At 48.6% G+C, this 24,102-nt stretch overlaps 1 protein-coding gene across 8 annotated transcripts in view; it reads left to right on the top strand.

Moving 5' to 3' along the window:
• FHDC1 (FH2 domain containing 1) overlaps window positions 1–20,042 on the top strand; it is a 38,419-nt gene extending 18,377 nt beyond the window's left edge. For 4 of the 8 annotated variants that reach the window (XM_059697816.1, XM_059697813.1, XM_059697814.1 and 1 more), the window contains 8 exons: window positions 4,143–4,228; window positions 4,315–4,415; window positions 6,398–6,510; window positions 6,605–6,712; window positions 8,820–8,890; window positions 11,632–11,749; window positions 15,093–15,257; window positions 17,454–20,042. In XM_059697816.1, coding sequence (XP_059553799.1) covers window positions 4,143–4,228; window positions 4,315–4,415; window positions 6,398–6,510; window positions 6,605–6,712; window positions 8,820–8,890; window positions 11,632–11,749; window positions 15,093–15,257; window positions 17,454–19,562 — 2,871 coding nt within the window. In that variant the 3' untranslated portion in view covers window positions 19,563–20,042. The remainder of the gene's footprint in view (window positions 1–4,142; window positions 4,229–4,314; window positions 4,416–6,397; window positions 6,511–6,604; window positions 6,713–8,819; window positions 8,891–11,631; window positions 11,750–15,092; window positions 15,258–17,453) is intronic. The other 4 variants (XM_059697819.1, XM_059697817.1, XM_059697818.1 and 1 more) reach the window with 4 other exon arrangements.
• Window positions 20,043–24,102: the final 4,060 nt, after the last annotated feature.

The raw sequence follows: 24,102 nt of genomic DNA, 5'->3' as shown, positions 1-24,102 counted from the left end.
ACATGTTTGTTGAGTGCCACTGTGTCCCAGGCACTGGACAGGGCAGCATTCAACCAAGCGAGATCCTGCATTTCAAGTGCGTGGCCCAGTGTTTTGCACATAGACAGTCAGTAAATCATTGCTGCAATGATTTAGTGTATCATCTTTTTCACTTAATCCTCACAGCGATGTAAGATAGTCCTCATTTTACAAGTGAGAAACTGAGGCTCACATGGGTTGGATAAAACAGTCCAGTGCCACATGATGGACAGGCCCCGGAGGAAGTGGACTTGAACTCTGATTGGTCTGACCCCAGAGCAGTTCCTTGGGCTGCACTTGGAGGAAGGAAGGAAGGAAGGAAGGGCAGAGGTTCTCAGAAGTGTCTCAGAGGCCTCTCAGCCTTTTCATCACCTGTGCTGTCACACAGTACTGGCGTGAGTGTCACCCAAATAACACTGTGATCTTATCAGCAGGCGGAAAAATATGAACGGAAAGAGCTCTTTTCTCCTCTGCATTCTCAGCTGACAAGCCAACCCAAGGTTAATTTGTGTTCAGGATTCCTCTGCCCTTTTGCCACAAATCTTTTGTCTGGCATGTTTGTTCATCTTGCCTGAAACACGTGGTTAAAACTTGCAGAGGAAGAAGGTAGACCTGGAAGTGAGAGAACTGGGGGGTTGTGCTCTCTTGTCAGGTATCCCTGTGCCCTGAGAGGAGGCTGGAGGAGGAGCCAGGTGGTCTGGGGAAGGACCCCCAACCAGCTGGCAAGGCCCTCCCTCGGCTGTGGCGGGTACCCTGTCATGGCCTCAGTGTTGGGGATGTAGGACTGGAAGGTGATAGAAATGCTCTGTCCTCTGGGCACAGATGGAAAGGCCTCCCTGATACTTTATCCCCTCATTTCACCTCATTTGTTTACTCTGCCCCTGGGAGGGAAGTGCCAGTGGGGGAGCTCCCGAATCTCCTGTTGGTCTGTGGGTGGGAAATCCTGCTCTTTTAAGGCCATGGGAGTGGAATTAGATGGGATGAAGGAGCCCTGCCCCTGGGAATGTGTGAGTCTCAAGGAGCATTCTGTTTGCTATGGGGACAGCACTGTGTAGCCGGGTCATAATGAGAGTCACTTGGCTCAGCCAACAGCATCGTGCCTAACGATGTTTGATAAATGCTTTTTGATGGTGATGAGAATGCATAATAATTATAGGGTTGGTTCACCTCTCTTTTTCTTACCTCCCTGCCACTGTGAAGGTACCGTAATCCCGCTTAATGAACATAAATCCCGTTTTGGAATGGAGTTAAGAACTGTATACAGGGCATTTAAATCAAATACTATCTTTTCATCACCATTCTCTTGAAATCTAAACATTGTTAGCTCGTTACATAAGTGAAGGAGATTAGTCTTTGTTCAGTTACAGTTTAGCACATGTCTAATAGAAATATCGACCGAGATGACTTAGCATGACCTGTTCTTAGGCTTTGGACAGAAAACTGCTGTTATTTGCACGTGCTGCATATGAGGTCTCGCTCTGCCCTGCCCATATATAGTGAATTGTGAGACCAGTTTGGAAGGGATCAGAATTCTTACCATAGCTTTCTCAGCTCAGAAACAAGCCTCTGATTTGGGCTTAGCTAAACCAGAGATTCCATCTACCCTTTCATTTAGTAAGGCCAAGAAATTGTAAAAATCACGTTGGGGCCCTAAAGGTAGGGGAAATAGTGCCATTCTATAAATGGCAATTTTTTTCTGTCCATTGGAAGAAAAAGATGTGGTCTTAAGGACCAGGCTCAATTCTAGGATGTTCATCTACACTGTCACATTTTGTATCTTCAGAGAATTGGTGTAAGTACTTCAGTTTGTGGATCTTTGCAAATACTCCCTCTGTGTTTTTGCACATCATTCCCTAATTTTTAAAGAGGCTTAAGAATCATGTTATTTTTATGGGCAGTCAACATAATCCAGGAGGTGGAAGAGAGAAAACTTTATGAAGACTAATAAAAAGTGGTGCGTGCTCCCTGGCTGCCATTAGCTGCAAAGATGGGCTGCCTATGTCTGAAGGCCCTACTTACCGTCAAGTGTTTCTGTTGGAAGACCCCGTGGATGGAGAAGGGCTGTTGCCACCAGATTGGTCCAGTTTTCTGTGTGGGGAAAGCATGACTCGCTCTCTGGTGTAGAGGGGAACTTCCTTTTCCCCTCCATCCGCACTTGCCAAGTTTTTTGGCTACATTCCTATGTCCGAACTTTTAGTTCTCTTCTATGCTGGGGTCCAACCCCAGCAGGTCCAGGGGTCCCCAAAGGTGTGGACAGAGTCGGTGAAGAAGGAATGACACGGAGACAGCGCTCAGTTGATCAGCAGCCTTGCCAGGATCTCTAGCCACAATCTCCAGCCAAGTTCTGTGTCCATGTTCTCTTGCTAGGTTCTCCAGCCAGGTTCTGTAGCCATGTTCCCTCGCTAGGTTCTCCAGCCAGGTTCTGTCCAGGTTCTCCAGCCAGTTTCGGTCACCAGGTTCTAGTCAGGTTCTCTTGCCATGTTCTATCCAGGTTCTATAGCCAGGTTCTGTCTCTAGGTTCTTCAGCCTGGTTCTCTCGCTAGGTTCTGTGTCTAGATTCTGTGGCCAGTTTCTGTCCAGGATCTTTTGCCATGTTCTCTCCAGCGAAGTTCTTCTGTCTCTAGGTTCTGTGTAGGTTCTGTGTCTAGGTTCTGTGGCCAGTTTCTGTCCAGGATCTTTTGCTATGTTCTCTCGCTAGGTTCTGTGTCTAGGTTCTGTGTACTGTTGTCTTGTTACATCTGTATTTATACCAGTTGATTCCAATACTATCAATCTCTATTCCAAAGGTTAGGGCGTTTCTTATCTCCATTCCAGGGAGTAAAGATTATGTAGCTTAAGCATGACTGTTTGCAGTTAAAGCGACCAATCACCCGCCTGGCACCTAGCTAAGGGGTCCCATTCCCTCCCCAACTTCAGGGGGAAATCCCTACCTGGGGAAACAACCTTTCTCAGAGAGGTGACCCCGGTTAAAACACATAGTGCCAAGAAGGTGAGCAAACACATCAAGAACAGCATGCCACACATGCCAGGTCCCTTGAAACAGCAAGGATGGGCCGGCTCCCGGCACTCCTACATTTGAAAGAATATTTGTGTGTTTAATAACTTCCAGCTTAATTTTAAAAAAATTTTTTTTTTATTAATTTCTAAGAGGGAAAAGGAGAGAGAGAGAGAGATAGAAACATCAATGATGAGAGAGAATCATTGATCCGCTCGCTCCCCCATGCCCCACACTGGGGATCGAGCTCGCAAACTGGGCATGTGCCCTGACCAGGAATTGAACCGTGACCTCCTGGTTCATAGGTTGGTCGATGCTCAACCACTGAGCCCTGCCGGCCGGGCATAGTTTAATTTTTTACAAGAAAATGCATGTTCATTGTAGACAATTTAGAAAATAAAAATAAGCAGCAGAAGAAAATATAATCATATATATACGGGATCCCATTGTGCATATGCTTTTATTACCTGATTCTTTCATAGAGGGATGTCTTAACATTGATCTTTCTGTTAAGCCATTTTCCTTTATTTCTTTCTGCTGGAGAGTAAGAGTGGACTCACCTAACATACAATAGTCCCTTCCTATAAAGTGAATATATGTGAAGGGGACTTGACCACAGAAAGATCTGCCTTAGACCTTACCCAGTCTGAGTATGTTATATCCAAATGACTCAAAAGTAATAAGACTGTTTTCACCTATGACTTAAGGACTGAATTATAAGGAATACTCCATCTCTTCTTTCTTCTCCCAAGCAGTGATCTCCCTCCCAGGTTATAACTTGGAGAAACATTTCACCCTCAGAACGGCCCCTTTTCAGTCTCCTTTTGGTAACCTTCCTGAGGATTTCAGCTCTCTGGCTTGCATGGGATTGTTTACACCCACAGAAGTGACCCGGCTCCTCTCTTTCTAATTTGTGTTGTTTGTTTGGTCTTTCTGCTTTCAAAAAGACAAAGTGGTAGATGTGATGACTTCCCTTTCTGTCTTTTCTCAGGCCTCCGCTTTTACTAGTTTGAAGGTAGCACCGAAATTCTATTTGCTTGCAGGGATTCTAAGATGCAATTTAAAATCATGTTACATTTTCATCACAAGTCATGTTTTTCTCTACCCCCTTTTCCCATTTGTCTTTTAGATAAAGAAATTAAAAACATTTAATGGCGATGTGTCCAAGCTGTCCCTGGCAGACTCCTTTCTGCACTGCTTAATTCAGGTGCCAAAGTAAGGACCACCGATCATTGTTCTTTACAGAGGAAGGTTTTTAAACGCGTGACCTCAGAACTACAGTTTGACTTTTTCCTTTTCAGCTATTCGCTTCGGATTGAAGCCATGGTGCTAAAGAAGGAGTTTTTACCTTCTTGCTCTTCTCTGTACACGGATATAAGAATTCTGAGAATGGCTATACAAGGTGAGTAAATGCATGATGCTTCGTATAATTCGTTTTTATTTATTTGGGTAGCAGTTTATTTTAAAAAAAATGATTCGGTTGAAATTAGAAATGCAAAGTCCCATTTCTGATACACCCTAAAAAGGGAAATCGGTGTGACCAGGGATGGCATTGAAGGTTTATCTACAGTTACTTCCTCCCTAATTAATTAATTGACTAATCAACTGATTACTTAATCAGCACATTATCCTCCCGTAAGAGAAGCTTTCTTTCATCTCACGCTTCGGAGTCAGCCTCGCTACTTGCAGCTCACTCTTGTTCCTCTTGTAGGTTTGCTTGCTGTGTGTCGGTGGTGTGTGTGCCTTTAAATGACTGAGATACCTTCAGTTGTTAAACCAGTTTGCAAACTGAGTTTAATCAGAAGGTGCGCAAGCCCTGGGCCAGCCCAGCCCATCTCTCCTCCCATGCTCTGGCCTCGGTTGGTGTCTAGGACCCTGCTTTCTGGAAGCAGACCCTCACCCCCACCCCCACCCCTACCCCCACCCCTTTCCTCCTGACTCCTCCCAGGAATGAATGTCCACGCGGGCTCTTTCGTCAGGGTGTCTCTGCCCCGACTGCCTCCCCTCCAGACTCCAACCACTGGTTGGCTAACTATTTTGAGAGGGGCCAGTGGCCCACGTCCATGTCTTTGAACAACTTGCTACATTCTTGCTTACCCAGCTTGGATAGACTCCTCAGAGCTGCTCTGATGTCTCAGTCCGTATGGGTGGGGGCTTGGCTTTGGCCTTGGCTGACCCTGGGATTGCAGGCCCAGCCCATTTGCGTTTGCCTCCTTCTCCTCTCCGGCTGGTCTCGTGCCCTCCCTGACCCTCACATCTTCCAACACCATCAGCGCTCCTGACCCCCTCTTGCTCATTTTCTGGATTTCATTATCGTGCAGAACTGTTTATTCCTGTTTGGTTTTCCCGTTCAGTTGCTCCGACCTGGGCTTGAAATAATGTTTTGCTCTTCAGCCCATCATAGTTTCTTCATTTAGAGAGGAGATTAAGAATGAAGATTTTTTTCTTCTTTCAACCTAGAGTTCTTTTAAAATTTTTCCCTATACCAAGGCTATTGCAGCAACTCTAACAGGGTTGTTGCTCCTGTTCGAAGAGGGATGGGAGAACATGTTTTCGTATTGAGCAGGCAAATTTGTGGGCACGGCGCAAACGTTTCTTATCTGGTTACCCTTCAAAAACTGGCCGCCTTAGATAACACAATGCAGGCAGTGATCCAGCTGTAATTTTTGGAAAGTAATACCAGACTTAATGGAGCATATTAACTTAAAAATACCATAGGTGACATTTTACTCTTTGTGTATACTGTCATTTTAATCATCAAACTTTTTTAGCCTTCCAAATACATCAACGATTTTGAATAGTGTTTTTTTTGTGTAGGTGCGTGTACAATAGATCCTGTGATTAAAGAGCTAGCTTACCAGTATATGCCAACGATAAGTTTCTTTTTAAGTCCTTAAGCCAATCCAAGTGAAATGTCTAGTTTTGAATAAAATAGGAAGAGTCTCTGGGTGCCTGGCCCCTAAGCGTTGATGCTTTGCACCTTATTTACATGTCATACCAGCTTGTTTACTTCCTATCTCCTCATAGCTCATTGACTAAGCAAAATGTTGCTCGCTATTAGTTTTCACATTTCATCAATATAGTCTCAAAGGCTAGTGGATATAAATGAAAAAAAGAAACATTGCCAAGAGAAAATGTATCCCTGTAACACAGGGATAAATTCATAATTGAACTGTTTTATGATGTGTAAGTATTACTGATATTTGATTCCCAGCTCACCACCAGGAGATGGATTGCCAGTGGCAAATGCTGCATTAAATCCACCATAGGATGAGCTGCTCTCTTTAATTTCAGAGTCTTCGTATGAAGTTCAGGGTCAGAGCTTGCTCCCAACGCCCTTGAACTTGGATGTGGTAGCTGGTAGCTGTCTCTTCTACATTTCAGCTGGAGGCTTCTCTAAGTCACTGTGTGTGTTCTTCTTGACAGAGCTGATGTCATGTGAGGAGCTGCATTCCATATTACACTTGGTGCTACAGGCAGGAAATATCATGAATGCAGTAAGTAAAATACAAAAAAATTAAAATGTTGTATTTCTAACTGTATTGATCTGTCTAAACATATGGTTTTTTTCTTTTGATTTGTCTTCTTTAGGGAGGGTATGCCGGCAATGCAGTAGGCTTTAAGCTGTCTTCTTTGCTCAAATTGGCAGACACCAAAGCAAACAAACCTGGGATGAACCTTCTGCACTTTGTTGCACAGGTATGTAAGTTGTTGTTATGGAGAGAGAATGTGGTGGATCCCCATGCTGGCTGTGATGGTTTTCCCAGGTCTAAGGTGGCGTCAGATTCAGGAAAGGGCATGGTGGGTCCCAAGAAGGTTCTCTGTGCGGAAGCACTGTCTGCAAGTACGTGAGCTGAGCTGCGCCCACCATCCTCGGACTGGAGGGGAGGGCAGGGGACTGGGGAGTGAGGCGAAGGGTTGATGAAGACAGATAATGAAGGATTTGGATCCTAAAGCTGAGAAATGTGGATTGCTTGCTTAAGCAGCGGGGAGCCAACTGAGGTGTGTGTGCATAATGGCTTTTTGTTTTGTTGTGAGGAAAGTGTGGAGGATGGGTTGGAGTGGAGCAAGAGCTAGAACGAGGGGTACCTCTTGGTGGCAGTTGGCACGAATTCATTGTTTGGAAGAGTTGAGAATCAGTGTGATGGCCACAGGGATGGATGTTGAAACATTTCTAATGTTGAATTGACTAGATTTTTGACCAGTTTTGTGTAAACCGTGAGAGAGTCAGAGCAATTACAAAGATCACTTCCATCTTTTTCCTTTGTGAAGTGTGGGTTAGCGTGCCTTGCCGTGAGCCCAGGGATTAGACTCAGAACCCTGCCCATCTCTTCCATTTTTAAAAATACTGACTTAGAGGAAGGGAGAAAGAGAAACACTAGTTGTGAGGGAGAAATATCGACCGGTTGTCTCTTGCACACACCCTGACCGGGGATTGAACCCGCAACCTGGGCATGTGCCCTGACCAGGAATTGAACCCCCGGGTGCATGGGAGGACGCTCCAACCAACTGAGCCATCACTTCCATTTTTGACTGGGTCTATGTGATGCCAAAGGAACTAGTTACAAAGTGAAAAATCAGCCCAGCACAATTATCTCTTTGTTGTTAAATTATCTCAAGTAACGAATTGTTCCCGTTTGTCTTTCCTTCATTGCAAGGCCTTGTTGTTTTGACAGCAAATACAGCGACGTAGCTTTAGCCTGGGGAGGAAGCTGTCATGTGATTATTTCAAGTGTGAGCTTCAGACGGGGCAGAACTGAGAGAGTTGGCAGAACTGAAATAGTTTGATTTGTCATTTATGAGCTGTAATCCCTCAGACAAGTCATTTATTATTTTTTAAAAATATATTTTTATTGACTTCGGAGAGGAAGGGAGAGAGAGAGAGAGAGAGAGAGACATCAGTGATGAGAGAGAACCATTGATTAGCTGCCTCCTGCACACCCCACACTGGGGATTGAGCCTGCAACCCAGGCATGTGACCAGGAATTGAACCGTGACCTTCTGGTTCATAGGTGGATGCCCAACCACTTAGTTATTTAAACCTAAGAGCCTGGATCTCTTCATCCAGTGATGGGGATAGTGATACCTCAAAACCAGGTAACTGTGAGGGCTCACAGAGGTAATTCCATATAGTAAGCTCTCAATTATTACTATAGTCTTCCGAAGGTGGAGGCCATGTTGACCTTAGGACTAATATAAAAGCTAATTTGCAGGACATTAAAACCAGAAAATAGGTTCCTCCTCCCAGGTGTCTTGCTGGGAGGGACTCTCTGGCAGCCCTTTTAGATCCGTGTATCCAGGTGTGTCCTGCGTCCCTGCCATGTGGGGAAGTTTCCCGAGTTGTTCATTGGTCCCTTTATACCTGTCTTCCTCGTACTCTGTGAACAGGTGAAGAATCCAGAGTCTCCATGGCTTGGGCACCTTCTGATTAAACTCAGGTTGCAAACTGGTTTAACTGCTGAAGGTATCTCGGTCATTCAAAGGCACACTCATAGGTATGGGTGGTATTTAAACAGGAGATACTGGATTCTCTGAGAGACGATGGGCCCTGCTAAGGCACCACCTCCTTCCCCTGAGTTTTCAGGCACATTAGTTATGTTTCATGGGCAAGTTAAATGTATGGTGAGAGTCCTGGCATTCTGGTAGATCTTGCTAGGAACATCGGAGCTACTGTCTCAGTGAATGGCTTTGAAAGCATCAAGGGTGAAAAATGGGAACAGTGATTTTAAGGTTCCTTTAAGCCTGGGCAAATGATTTCCTTCCAGTTCCATCTTTATAGTGAGACCAAATTCTGGTTTTGTTTCAGGAAGCCCAAAAGAACGATGCCATTCTTCTAAACTTTTCTGAAAAATTACATCATGTTCAGGAGGCTGCTAGGTAAGCAAGAAAGACTGAAAGTGAATTGTGAAGCTTTAAGGTTGTGTGTTTTTTCAACTGCCTTCTTATGAAAACTGATGACTGTTTTATAACTTCTGGATTCAAGTGTGAACTTTTAAAAGTTTTGTCTTGTTGAACTTTCAGACCTTCTTTTCATTTGCTTACAGAGGTGTGTGTGTGTGTGTGTGTACACCTTTGGAATTTGGGGGTTTTGAAAAATTAACCCTTAGTTTTTTAATCTAAAAAAGACCTATTGCCATCTATTCTAATGAATATCATCTGTGTAAAAAAAACAGGGATTAAGAACTTCAACTCCCTCCACACCCAAAAGATAGAGTTCAAACAACACAGCCTATTACCTTGGGAGCTGGTATATTGTCAGTCACACTGGCAGGGCCATCCATCACTGTTTTTGTGGTAGAATCTAACATGGTACATTTATTTTCTATTACATTAGAAGTTGGAACCATACCAAGGGCTGTGAAAGGATTTTGTCTTAAATTAGTCACTCGGCTTTACAGAGAAAGTATCTACCAAGCATGGAGCTCCATGTCTAACACTTCAATTTGCTTCTGTTCCTAATGTAGTCATGTGTTTTAACGTAGCTCTAATCTGTGTCTACATGCTAGCTCAAGTTCTGTGTTTTCAAATTTACAGTACGCATCCCTGCATCAAAGCAGTAAATGTTCAAAAACTAGCTTTTTAGGGGAGAAAAAAGGTCTGATTTGTATTATTTGTCGATTTCCATGGTGTAAATACTACTATCACGGCTGATTTCAAGCTACCAAAGTGGTGTTACTAAAGCACAGTTGAGAAGAGATGCCTATACCCACGTCACCTCTTGTAATCTGGCTTCAGCCCACCCCTTCATCCGCCTCACTCACGGATTTATTTGCAATAGTCTTTATTGCATAGACTCATTATCTGAGTGACTATATCCAGTTAGGACGCGAACCACATGCATAAGCACATGAACCACAGCTCTGCAGGCCAAGCCCTGTCATTGGCCAGTGTCTCTGTGATGACTGTGAATATCTAGCCACAGATGACATCTTTCCCAAAGTGGGATGATCAGTCAGTCCAAAGTGTGAACAGTTTGTAGTTCATGTTTACAGATCGCCAGATTATTCCCCCAAAAGAATGAGCATCTTTCTTATAAGATATAAACTGTTTTCGTTTTGAATTACTTGAAGGAATCTGTATGGGAATATTTATTCCTCCGACTCGTATAGAAATGTTACTAAGAGAGAAACAGAAATAACCATTACTTTTTTCATTTTAATCTTTACCCAAGGATATGTTATTGTTCTTTTAATTGATTTTAGAGAGAGGAAGGGATTGAGAGAGAGAAACACTGTTCAGTTGCCTCCCATATGTGCCCTAACTAGGGATCGAACTCACAACCTAGGGATGTGCCCTGACCAGGAATTGAACCCACAGCCTTTTGGTGTATGGGATGACACTCCAACCAATTGAGCCACCCACCTAGGGCAAGCAGTACAGTTTTAAACAGATATTTCAGGGTTAGATGGGGAAGTTTAGCTAGCTATTGTCTTAGAAAAAACTTATTCAGTAAGGTCTGTTTATTTGAAGTGGAAGATGAAGTACAAACAGATCATAGATGACCATTGAAGGCAGAAGACTTTATTGTAAAAAAAAAAAACAACACACACAAAAAAAACAAAACTGACAATGGCAGCATGAAAGCATCCTACTATATGAATTTGCTAATTGATTTTAAGGGTTGTCTGTGTTTACTTTACCGGGTGACAAAAACATCATTTCTGCCCTACCGATCTGGATTTGATCTACAGTAAATAACAAAAGCCTTTGCATGATTGTTAGTTTTCTGTAAAATAGAGCGCTTTCCCTGTCTGTCAGTCCGCTCAGTAGCTCCGTATTACCCTTAATGTCAGGATTATCAGCACACGCTGCCTTGCTATTCATGAGTTAGAACTTCTGTGTTTGTGTTTAGTGGCCAGAGGAAAATGCATCTGAGTCCTGCGAGCTTTTAGTTTTCCAATGCTTACTGCATAAAGGTGTTCAGACAAGCCCCATGGTTTTGGTTATCTCACCAGCAAGAACAGTTACGTACATTACAGCCTGTTTTCTTTGAGCCAGTGTGTGTCTTTAGGAAAGAATCTCCTCTTCAAAAAACAACATAAGCAACAACATATGCAGACCGACAGCTGTCAGAGGGCAGGGGAGTGGGGGGATTGGATGAAAGGTGAAGGGATTAGCCAAAGAACATGTATGCACAGCCCATAGACACAGACAACATTGTGATCATGGCCAAAAGGGGGTGGGGGGGGGGACTGGGTGGAGGTGGGCAAAACCGGGGTGGAGGTGGGGGAGATGGGGACATCTGTAAGAGTGTCAACGATAAAAATTAAGTAATAAATAAGTAAAAAATACAGGAGGAAACTCTAAATACAGGGGTAGGTTAATGTATTCGCAGTGGCTCCCTCCCCTTCTATTTGGTTTGTTTGCTTTTTTACAAATTTCTTTAATGTCTTCACTTAATAGTTGGACCCTTACAACTGCTTCTGCATTCGAACTGATATGTGATAGCCAATTTGTGTTGCTTTTTTTCTTTACATTCAGTGTTTTGTATTAGCTTCAGGTGTGTCTGCCCTTCTGTTTCTAAGATTGACCAGCAGTTAGACTGGGTTGATGTACCCACATGACAGACACATGGCTTCCCCGTTGCCAACTGCCCGCTGTCCCCTTTCTTCTCCCAGGTTGTCTCTGGATAACACGGAGGCAGAGCTGCACTCGCTGTCTGTCAGGACGCGGTCGCTGAAGGAAAACATCCGGCGGGATGATGAGCTCCGTCAGCAGATGGAAGAGTTCCTTCAGGTCTGTGGGTGAAGCAAGTCAGTGCCTCTCATTTCGTCGTTCAGCAGCTCCCCGGGGCGGGGTGCGTGTGCATGGGCGTGTTCAGGGAAGCAACAGGTTCCCATTCATATTTCCCCCCAGTCAGTAAAGGGCGCGTCTTAGTTCAGTGCCCATTCCTGGCTGGATTGTTTTTGAGCAGAAGATACTGAATGTGGCCTAAACTGCCTCAGCTCATTGTTAGGGAGCGGGCCTCTGTGTATCACTGCTCGATGTGAAATGGTATCAGGTGAGGGTGCTCACTTACCCTGGCAACTCAAATCGTGGTTTTGGGGTTCCCGACTCCCAGTCAAACTGGTGAGTAACAGAACCGCGAAGTTCCACAGAAATCGTAAAGATAACCTGAGAACCTGGACTGTTGTCCCTTCGCTTGTGTTTACTAAAGGCACAGGCTGCGTTTTGGCATGTTTTATGTTAAGAGCAGGAGAACACGGTCGCTGTGCCTATCACCACCCAAAATTCATCAGCCCAAACAGGGTGTGCCAGGAGCTGCTCGGAATAACAACAGAAAACAGCGGAGTGGACCTGTTTGTGACAGCTCACTGTGACTCACTCATCACACAGTCTGACATACTTCGTTTATCGTCCTCATTAAAAGGAAAGCGTGGCACCTTTTCATGCTCCCAACCTTCAGGGAAGCGGTGTGCTGCCTTAAATGTCAGTGCTTTAGATTCCCGAGGTGGAATCCAGGTGCCCGGGCTGCCCTTGGCACCGGGAAGGAACACTGTGCTCCGGAGGCTTGTTCCAAGCGAAGCCGTTACCCGTGTGCGCGTAATGAAGCTGCAAATATGATGCGCCTCAGCTTCCATCTGCAAACAGTTGATTTTGTTTGGCTCGGTTGGGATTTTATTTTTTATTATTAAACATGGGTTCTATGCTTTCTTTGAAATATAAGCAGGCTCTGATTTTCCCCTTACAAGTACACAGATTTTTCTCAAAGTGTAAGAACAAAGCAAACAGCAGCACAGAGACACCTACCAGTGGGTAGGAAAACGCTCAGCAGGGAGCACATTCAGACAACGGAAGCCAATCCCGTAAGTCAAGGAGAAGGCCCAGGTGCAGGACATGAGCGTTCCGGTTGCCTCGTTCCTCAGTTCTTATATTAAACATTAGTGTCGTATGCCAAATAGCCGGACAGAAAGGTCTTCCATGAAAAGCAGCTCTTTCTTAACTGCGCCTCTGTCTTAAGGCAAAGTTGTTTTAACTCTAAACACTTCTTCCTGGCGGTCATTTTTAGCTCTGTAAATAAAAATGTTCCACCCAGCTATTTATTTATTTTTTTAAAATTCAATTTCTTTAAAGAGGGGGGTACAATTTTTGAGGGTAGGTTAGGGTCAGGCCAGCAAGGGCTTGGAAGGCCAGTCTGAAAACTTTGGCCTTTTGTGCTCTAAGCCGTGGGGAGTCGCTGGAGATTTTGGAGCAGAAAAAAATGACAGGACCACCGTTTTGCAGATCTCTTTGGGACTTTTGACCTTTTGGGTGTGTGAAACACCAAGTAAACTGGTTTGGAACTTGGCTCCAGAGCAGACAAGTTAGAGATGGAAAGTTGAGTTTGCTACACTGCTAACCTGTTGTCATTCACGTTTTGCCAGTGTGGCTTTGGACTCTTTTGTTCCCGGCCCTGATCATGTGGGCAGGGTTCAGGAAGTAATGACTCTGAGCGTGGTGACTTGTCAGACCCATATTTGGACTATTTCACTTTCCCAAGTCCTGAGGGTGACTGCGGTGCACTGAAGTCGTTCCTTCCCCGAGTCCTCTCAGTCCCCTCACACTCCAAGGATGAGGCCTATGAGGTGCAGTAAATGCCTGTGTAGATTCCTGTCAAGAGTCCTGTTTAACTGCAGTTGAGCTGTTCTTGGCTGGAATCCATCTTCCCTTCTATGGAAGAATGACAGGCAGGGGTATATCCTTTCGTTAATACCCTTCTCTCCATAGAGAAAAATACACCGTGAGTGCACACACTGCCTTGGGCTGCTGGCGCAGATGGTTACTTTCTCTGGTATTTGGTCTCCTAAATAGTTTTGGTTTCCTGCATCCTCTTGAGTGTGTTTGGTGTAGGAAGAGGGCTTGTCAGGGGGAGAGTGTGTTGGAGTGAGTGAGAGGGGACGCGTCTTCTCAGAACTTGTCTCTAGGTTCCGCAGGTCCAAGCAGGGCTTCCACTCCTCAAGGGAGGGCAGCCTGTGTCTTCACCATTTCCCAGGCCTGTCCCCCACGCGAAGAAGTCTCCAAATACGTCTTTATGAAAACATGATACGCGTGATTTCATAAAGTAAGAACTCCGTGCGTCCCTTCTTCATATAAGCCTTGTAACCCAGTGGGAAAGAAAGCCGCATGAGGCTTCACGTGGCGCCCGTACTCAGTGCCCAGGGGGCTGGCTCCTCGGCACTCTGCTTCCTCATTTCAGCTCAACCTTTGTTGTCCCTGAGCCAGGGAGTGTGGCTCTGCCCACTTGGCCCCAGCAGATCCCTTCCTGAAAGGGTTGGAGTTCATTGGAGGAAAGCAAGCTTCTTTCCCTCCCACTTCTTGGTTGAGGCAGTAGCCTGAACCTGTAGGGGCCCTGGAGACTGTCCTAGAAGAATTTGGAGACGGTAGAGAAGTAAAGAGGGTGGATTTGTACAGGCAGAAATTCCTAACCGTGGCTACCTATCACCATTTCCTGGGGAAGTTTTCATAAGATAGGCAGGCTGGGTCCACCCCACAGCTACTCAGTGGCATGGACTGTAGGCCCAGCACCCCAGCTGATGTAGATGAGCACCCCTGGCTAGGAAGCCCTTGCTGGGACCTTGGTCAAGGCACGAGGGCTTCAGTCTTGAGGGGTGACCCTGACCCTGACATGGCTCATTTGGAATTAAGTTTAACTTCCCTGCCAACAGGGCAACTCATCAATAGGACAGTGACTTTTGGGACCCTAAAGTAAACCTGGCCAGTATCACACCCAGTTATTTAAGAGCAGGAAGAACATACAGAATAAGAATATTAGTATTTATATAAATATCAATAAAATCAAGTGTACACCTATGTCACTTTTTCAGTGACATTGAAGGTGAATGTTTCATTGGTGACATTCTACAGGTGAAGGCCCTGCCATCGCTTCTGTTGCTCCTAGGCCTCGGCCAGGAGCTCACCTTGCTTCCCCGAAGGTTTTGTTTGGGTTGAATTATTGTCCTTTTGGCCCTGAGCACATTGGACTCGCAATAAGCCTTCCCTTTTCCGAGACCTGAAACTGGACCCAGGAGCACCCCTCCCCTGGGCACCAGCCTGCCCGCCGACTGCTGGCCTCAGCGTGTGCTTGTCTGTCTGCCCGCAGTTTGCTGTAGAAAAGCTGGCCGAACTAGAACACTGGAAACGGGAGCTCCGGGACGAGGCCCACGCCCTCATAGATTTTTTCTGCGAAGACAAAGAAACCATGAAACTGGATGAGTGCCTTCAGATATTTCGAGACTTTTGCACCAGATTCAGCAGAGCGGTTAAGGTACGGCAGATATTTCGAGACTTTTGCACCAAATTCAGCAGGGCGGTTAAGGTACGGCAGATATTTCGAGACTTTTGCACCAGATTCAGCAGAGCGGTTAAGGTACGGCAGATATTTCGAGACTTTTGCACCAGATTCAGCAGAGCGGTTCAGGTACGGCAGATATTTCGAGACTTTTGCACCAAATTCAGCAGGGCGGTTAAGGTACGGCAGATATTTCGAGACTTTTGCACCAGATTCAGCAGAGCGGTTAAGGTACGGCTGGTGGCATCTCTGTATTTTCTGAGTGGTTCGGATTTTTATTTTTCTTCTTCCAGACCCAGCCAGCTCTCTGCCCATGGCAAGGAGATGGTTGAGCATTTATTGGGGTTCAGGAAGGTCGGGCGCCGGGCTCTCGGTCAGGATGAGGAGGAAGTGGTTCTGCCACCCCAGGCCCGAACGCTTCCGTATCATCAGGTGCCCAGCATGTGGGGGCGGCGGTGGTGGGTGGTAGGTGCCAACATCTGCAACTCTGCGGCTCAGAACATTACCTACTTTAATGCCCTAAAAGCATTTTGTTAGTAAGATTTATTTATGATGGCAGTCACCATATTGAGAAGTATCTTCAAAGATCCTGAGAGTCTTTCTCAGCCCCTCCCCAGGAGAACATATCCTTTGCCAGAAGACCTTGGTCGCAGTGGGATGACCATAGAGCCCTCTGTCACTGTTTCCAGCCCAATGGCCATCGCCAGGGGTTGGTGCCATGGGAACCAGACTGTCCTTGGCCAGAGCCATCTTGGAAACGCTCAGATATCTAGGGAGGGTGCTCTGCTGTCTGAGTCCACCTGACCCTTCAACCATCAATTCCAGTCATCTCTGAGCTCATTGCAGAAGCCAGAAAACTCTCTGGGTTGCTTGGCTTTGTAAATAAAACTTTCATTTCAATGAAAAACAAAGCACCTCACCTCCCTTCCTTTCTGGTGGTGATGAGAAACCTAATACATGTACACCATCTCTTGCTCTATATTTCAAAAGCAGATTTGCCCGTAGCTGAGTTTCTTGGAGGGGCTGGTCCAGTTTCTCTCCAGCCAGAAGTGAATAGACCAGAGTTCCTTGATTTCTCGGTTCCCTCCTTCCTCTGTCCAGCTAAAGCAAAGGAGGCTCAGCCTCTGGCCACGTTTACGCTCCCTTGTCCCAGCAGTGAGCTCAGCAGGGGAAGCGGTGGTGGGTGGTAGGTGCCAGATTGGCTCTCGCTGAGGCCCTCACTCCCAGTTGGAATCCTATAGGCTCTCGGGCCACCTGTGTGATGCTCACAAGCCCAGCCGCCCCGAGAGCCAAGAGCTGGCCCCTCCCCCGGCACTGGCAGCCAGCTGGAGCCAGAGCCTCACAGACACTTGGACAGGAATGTCCGTTTGCAGAAATGGACCTTCAAGTAAAATGTGCTACCGATAACAGATTTGGGTGGTGATTTCCACATATTTCCATGACAGGAGTACATCCAAAGTGCACAGCCAGGCAGTGAAGTGTGCTTGGTTGTGTGCATTTGTCCGGTTCCAGAGGACTGGCCATTCGGAGCAGGGTGGAAGGTGGAGGATTTGTAAGGCAAATCCTTCTTTCTGGTTGTGGGAAGGGCATGGCACAAGGGACTGAGCCACCCTGGCATTTCTGGTGTTTGTTTGTTTTTGTGTGTGTGGTTTTTTTTTTCTACCAGGGAGCAGCCAGAGAACAGAGATTTGAAAAGCCTCTCGTAATATCTTGGTTGTACATCATTTATGCATCCATACCCCCACTAGGTAGAATGTGCTGCACAGGAGTGAGAGTGTGTGTGTGTGTGTGTGTGTGTGTGTGTGTACCCATGCAAGGACCACATGGGGTTTCCTTGGAGTTGAGGTCACAGGTATAAGTGGAGTCCCAGCCCACACTGCGGGGTCAGTGCCTTGACCCGAAAGCTGGAAGTTGGGCCCAGGCATCTGATGACAACCTTAGACAGGCTTTTGGGGCCAGAAGTAGTGTCTCCTCTGGTCACCCCCACGTAGCTCTGGAAGAACCCAGCCCCCCCACACAAGGGCAAACGCACAGTCTCCCCTTGATGCCCGTGGCCCAGTCTCTCCTCCACCATGTGTGTCTCACTGGGGTCTCAGGGTAGGTGGCTCTGGAATGGCACAGGGGTCCCAGGTGTCTGATGCATCTTTGGGCTTCTCTCCACCCCTCGTTCAGGACAACCACAACCGGGAGGTACAGGAGCTGAGGCAGCTGCGGCGGCTGCAGGAGCTGGAGCAGAAGCGGCATTCCTGGGCGACCGGGGAGCTGGTGGGATTCGGCCGGAGCAGCAGTGAGAATGACGTGGAGCAGCTGGGCAAGAAGGGTGCGGAGGACCTGCCCCCCTTCCTGCGCCGCAGGCCCATCAGCCCCTCCTGCCGACGCCCCAACACCCGCCGCTCCCGCCTCTCCCTGGGCGCCTCCGCTGACCGGGAGCTGCTGACCTTCCTGGAGAACTCTGTGGGCAGCCCCGAGGAGGCCAACAAGTTCAACAGCTTGCCCCGGAGCAGCCCTCGGCAGCCCCGGCCCGCGTCGGCCTGGAGGGAGTCTGGGGAGCCGAGGGACCAGGGCTTTGGCCGCACACACAGACCTCAGGCCTCCGCAGGCCAGGAGGGAGCCCCCGACGCCCCCTCGGCTTCCTGTGGCCAGCTCCTCGCCCCCCAGATGGAAGACTCTGCTCCGGTTTTGCTCCGAACTCGGCGTAGCGGGCTCAGCATGCTCCAGAAGAGGAACAGCGAGCCTGTGGGCCTGGCGTCTCCCTGGTCCCCTCCACTCTCGCCACTGGCTCTGGGAATTAAGGAGCACGAGCTGGTGACCGGGCTGGCCCAGTTCGACGTCCAGGGTCCCAAGGACCCAGAGGAGACGCCCCAGCGGAGCCCGACCAACGTCAGTCCAGTGGAGCTGGCGTCTCCGGGGGATGGGAGCCTGCAACCCCTCGGAGCCGGCACTGGTGCTGGCATTGGTGCTGGCAACGGTCGCCTGACGCCTGTGGGTACAGGTGCCCAGGAGAGTCTCAGCGCCCAGGAGAGTCTCAGTGCCCAGGAGAGTCTCAGCGCTGCCCTGCAGAGTGACGGCGTGGCCCCTGACGAGCCCAGCATCAACCCTGAGAACAAAGACCCTGGGCCCCTGTTCTTCTTCTCGGATACCACCGACTGCTCGCTGACCTTGGACTGCTCAGAGGAGACCAATGCCAGGTCCGGGGGTGGGGAGCTGGGGGAGGCCGGCCAAGGGCATGGCTCTGTGTCCTCTGGGGCAGGGGAGGCGGATGGCAGCCAAGTGTCCTCCAACCCGCTCTCCAGCCCCCCTGGGGAGACCCCTGCTCCTGCTTCTGCAAAGACCGGGCCCAGCTGCAGGGGTGGCCTTTCCAGAGACAGGTCCTCCAAAGGGAAGGAAGTGACCACACCAAAGAGAAACTCCCTCAAGGAGGCGTCCCAGGGAGCCCCCAAGCCTGGGGCTGTCCCGCGAGGCCAGGGGACGGCGCCCAAGCCCGTGCGGACCTTGACCTCCTCGGAGAGCGAGAGCATGCGCAAGGTCGTGCCCATCTCGAGGGCCAGCAGGGGCTCCTCCGGCTGGAAGCAGCCGCCTCGGGAGCCGCCCAGCGGCACCCAGGAGCCGTGGTCACGCCGGAACTCTGTGAAGGGCACCTCGGACACGTCACCCAAGAGGTCCTCGAAGGGGCCCGGGGTGGTCGTCGAGGTGACCGAGGAGCAGGAGCAGAGGCCGCTGCGAGGGAGGGTCGGCTCCTGCGGCACCCGGCCGGGCAAGGAGCCCGCCCTGCAGCCCAGGGGCTCCCTCAAGAAGCCCAGCGCCAAGCCCCTCCGGAACGTCCCCAGACAGAAACCCGAGGAAAATAAGATCTGCCGCTCCAATTCCCAGGACCCCCAGAGCCCGGGAGAAGAGCCCAAGCCGCCTCCACCAACCCCCAGCGTCCCCCGTGTCCCGTCCCAGGTCCCAGGCTTTGCCCGAAACACAGTAGCCTCCTCATCTCGGTTCATGAAAACAGATTCTCTCCCGGTGACCAAGGCCCCCGGCCTCACGCGGACCGTCTCCCACCGGCAGCTGAGGATGAAGGGTGGCTCTGAGGATGCGGTCCCCAAGGACAGCGGCACCCTGCGGCGGGCCAACAGCTCCCGGGCCCCCAAAAAGTGTCCTGAGTCAGCAGAGGGGCCCGGTGCCAACACGGAGGCCTCTCTGAAGGGCAGGGGGACGGGGGAAAGGACCTCCTTCAGGCAGAAAGACTCCGGCCGGACCACACTGGGGAAAATCCTCCACCCCTTATGGAAGTGATGGGTGCCTGTCCCCCCTCACCTCCTGGCACATCATGCGGACTGACTGCTGTGAAAGGCCAACACCGAGTGACTCTTCTACATCAAGGGAATCGCCGGTGCCACCTGCTAGTGCTCCTATCGCTGAAGGTACCCTCTGGGAGGCCTGTGGACCGCCACCTGCAGCGCCGACTCCTGCCGTCGAGTCCCCATGCACCCCTGTCCTGGACCGGCACCTCCCGCACACCCCCCCAAAGTGTGCACAGGCACCTCTACGCCAAAACAGACTCGGGCGTGTGAGATGGCATTCGTGCGCAACAAGTAAACAAGGAATTCTGGCCAGTTTTTAGAAATCAGAGGCTTATTTTTCAATATAAAAATTCAGTGTTTTAGTTGGTTCCTTTTGCAGAGTGAATGGGGAAAAAAGACAGAAGAAAAACTGCTTTGTATGAAGATGCTTTCGTCTTCCCGTGCCCTTGGCCTCGGGGTTCCACCCACCCGCAGCTCGGCTTCGCCGTGAGTCCTGGGTGTCCGGTGGTTGCACCGAGTCCGTGAGACTCTTCCTGGCTCACCTCTCCCCGCCTGACTGGGCATGAGGGTTTGCGTGTGAGCAGGAGGGAAAGTGAGACTGGTGGGTGGAGACCGGTGCTCCTGTGGCTCTGTGTGGGCACCGTGGGCCACGGGACGTGCGTTTTGGGGGCCTGTGGCTGCCGGGAGCGCCTCCCTGCGGACGGGTGGCAGGCAGCCCCGGGAGAATGCTGGATCTTTCAGGTTGTAGAAGTGCCATATTTTCATGGAACGTCATGGGGCTGCTCAGCAGATCACACCTCTCCCATCCCACGTCTTCGCATTTGTGTTTCTGTTGTACAACTGAGTGACGGCTGCTACGACTTGTGTTTGCTCTGGTTACAGGGGAGGAAAAACCTTTCTGTCTCCCAGTCTTTCTTCTCCGTCTTCTCTTTGCTCCCAGCCTTCTTTGCTCATGTGACCTGAAGCCTGGCGTGCGTCTCTCTCTCTCTCTCTCTCTCTCTCTCTCTCTCTCTCTCCCCCCTCTCCATTCCTCCTTCTCTCTCTCTCTCTCTCTCTCTCTCTCTCTCTCTCAACAGTAATACTTACAAATGTTGACGTCTATTCTTTGGTACAGTGGTTTTGAAATCCTGAGAAAAACCAAATCAAGTTTTTAAAATCAGACTAAAAAGAAAATAACTGTTAGAAGAATTTGTATCATCAGGGACAATTTGGAATAAAGGCCTTCGTGCAGAGGAAAGGTGTGGGTGGGGGGACACTTTTTTCTACCCGGTTCCCACTTCACTATTTCCCTCTGAGACTACTTGGGAAATGGGGGAATTCTTGAAACTTTTTTGTTTTTTAAAAATTGTGCCCCCACCCCCCATTTTTGGCCACTTATTAGTGAAACCTCATTTCACATCCAACAGTGGGAGACGGATTTAGGCAAATAAGATGTGTTACAATCTCCCTCCCGTACAGTTTTGCCTCCCAACCAAATTAATTGGAAACTCGACTTCGATGAGTCCGCTAAATTGAAAGGGTAAACTTCATGGTAGAAGAAGTTAGGCACCTGACCACAAAACCTCTTACGGAAATAGCCCCGAGTAGGTATTTCCGGGGCTCCGCAGAGATGGTTAATGGGAATCCTGAGTTGTTTCTCACCATCTCAAAAAGCCAGAGAAATCATTTATTTAACCATGCAGACCACAGCGGTCAAAACATAGGGCCCATGGGTGGATGGGACATGGATGAAAGAGGTCAAAAGTTTGTGGATTTGTGGATAGAGAGGGGGTCAGGACTCCTGGTGAGACTAGAGACCAGGGATCGAGTCCCTCCCTGTTCCATCGCTGATACTAGTACCTTGGGCAAGCCACTCCCTGCCCCTAAGCCTCTGCTTCCCAGTCTGCAGCAGTGGGGGCATGGCCTCCATGATGGTCTCCAGGGGTCCTTCTAGCTCCAGCAGTCGGAGTCATAAACACCCAGGGACCCAGCTCTGCCCTGGGATCAGCTTCTCAGAACCAACCCCCCGCATCTCTTCAGCAGAGGCCTCCCGCAAAGGCCTGCTCAAAACACCTCCAGAATGAGTCGTCGCTTTGAAACCCACTCAGCCACTTCCCTGAGAAGTGGTGTTTTAGTTTACTTAGAGCCCTGTGGACAACTTCTGTGTTTGCATCTGTACGAGCAGGTGATCATTCTATTACCTTTTATCGGTAGTAAGCTTGGACAAAATAATTTAAGTATATAATGGAGAAGTGTAAATAAGTTTCTATATGAAATTGTTTAAGATGAACAATTAAGATGTATTTAAAGGTCCATTTATATGTTCTTTTACGTAACACGTACTTAAATAAAGTTCCTGTTTATGGGATTGTGTTCTTTCCTTGGTGTGTGTGTGTATGTGTGAGAGAGAAACCCTGGCAGGAGAGGAAGGCAGGATGCAGGAGGTAGGAGAGGGTTGGAATACAAGTCTTGTTCTCAAAAGGTTCAAGAGCCAAAAGTAGGCTGTTGGTGTGTCTCCTTAGTAGCAGAGAACCTGCGTTTAACCGAGGGCCTTGCGCCAGGCCTGTGGGAAAGCAGGCATGCAGCTGACAGGCAGGCCATCGGTGGAATGTTCAGCACCTCGTACATGCTCACATTATTCCACGTTTGGGGCCAAGTTTTGTGTAATCTCCATGGGGCCGGCAAGTCTGGATCTGCTGCTGTGTGTCCTCGTGTGCTTTGGCTCAGGACACTATTGGGAAATCGCAGCTCACTTCTGAGCGGCCTCAGGAATGAGCAGAGAGGGAGGAAGGTGAGGTTTTATTTCAAATGCAGGGTTGATGCTTCTTTGAAAGGAAAGGTGGGGAGGGGGGGGCGTCTGTGAGACCCACCTCGTACCTTGGGGTTTCCTATCAGGTATTAGGCCTGGCTACTCTCTTGCGTTTTCTGGAAATGGTTAAAGGAATAGCCTTGGGTCAGGCACCCGTGGGTGAGAGCGTAGATGACGTCCTTGTGAGTTGCTGCTTGTCCGGTGACATTTAGAACCTGGCTTTGCCTGTTAGAGCCTTTTCTTTTCCCAGTGGGTCTCAAGCAGTTTTCTTTTTACCCTCTTATTTTAGGGCTTTCCTTACGGGAGGACCCTGTGGTGCAGTCCTCCTCCTGAAGATAGGTGTTGAGTTCAAAGGGACCACAGTTTCCTAATGGTTCGTTCCAGATTCTGAATGTTTACGTATTATGGTGAGAGGCTCCGGAATAGTTTGGTAGAGCTCTCTTTTTAAACAAACAAACAAATTATATACATATTATATATATATTTTTTATTTCAGAGAGGAAGGGGGGGAGAGAGAGAAACATCAATGATGAGAGAGAATCCTTGAACGGCTGCCTCCTGCACGTCCCATACCTGGGATCGAGCCCACAACCCGGGCATGGGCCCCGACCAGGAATTGAACCGTGACCTTCTTGGGTCATAGGTCAATGCTCAACCACTGAGTTACACCAGCCGGGCAGTTTGGGAGGACTCTTGAGTCAATCTTCCGAGGTGTGCAAATGACCAACTTTTACCTCTAAGGGTGCGGAATCCCCCCATCTCCTCCCATCTGGCAATGGTGACATTTTGCAATTTCACAGAATTTTCTATTGAAGCTTAAACTTTATTCTTAATTCTTTATGATACTCTTGCCTCGTGCTCCAGTCTTGTAAAAAAAAAGAGAGAGATTTTTTGTTGTTGTTGATATGTGTCTCCAAACACACATAAACGTCCAATTTGAGTAAGGGACATTGCATTTGGTTCATAAGTGCTTTTAAACAGTTATTTGTGCCCTGAGAATGGGAGACCGTGGGTCTGCAAGTCATGCTACTCAGCATCGATGGGCTGAGCTGGGACTGACTCTGTGACAGGGTTGAAAACAACCCAGCGCAACCTCTCCCTAGGGCGTTTTTCACCTGCAAACATCTTCCAGTAAAATGTCCTCTGGGCTCACTGGATCCCTCAGTGAAGATAAAAGCAACATTCCTGCTGTTGAAGATAATGGCTTTTCTGTCTTCCAGGCCAGAGCTCTGCAATAAGGCATTTGGCTTCCTGGTTGGTAGGTAGGAAAATTGGACCCCACTGCAAGAGCGATCAAGATGCCAAGCAGCCCTCACAATCTACTCATTCATGGGCCCTTGACTCAGAACCCACCAAGAGCCTGGCACAACCTGCCCGTTGGGCTGTGGTACGAAGATGGCTGAGCCTCTTAATGAGGATGCTGCTTGAGGTCCCTATGGGTGCATTCATGCCCAACCTTTGGAATGTGGGCCTGGGCTTTGCCCCAAACTCCTCAGAGATATTCAAGGGCTGAGTCACCCAAGCACTCCCTAACTCACAGGCAGATGATGTTCCCCAAGTTTGCTTGCAATCAGATATGAGTTCAGAGTCACTTTCCCAGAGCAACGATGTCATGCATTACAGGTAGGTTTCCACAACAGCCTATTGTCCGCCCGTGGTGGACTGTGGCACCGACGTTTCCATAGGAGAGAACCTCACTTGTAGCCGAGTCCCTAAGGAAAACACCAAGGTGCCGGGAACATTC

The sequence above is a fragment of the Myotis daubentonii genome, chromosome 5 (genome assembly GCF_963259705.1).
Source record: "Myotis daubentonii chromosome 5, mMyoDau2.1, whole genome shotgun sequence".
In the NCBI taxonomy this organism is placed as follows: domain Eukaryota; kingdom Metazoa; phylum Chordata; class Mammalia; order Chiroptera; family Vespertilionidae; genus Myotis; species Myotis daubentonii.
Note: the sequence above shows the minus strand (reverse complement) of the source record. Positions and strands in the feature narration are given on the sequence as shown.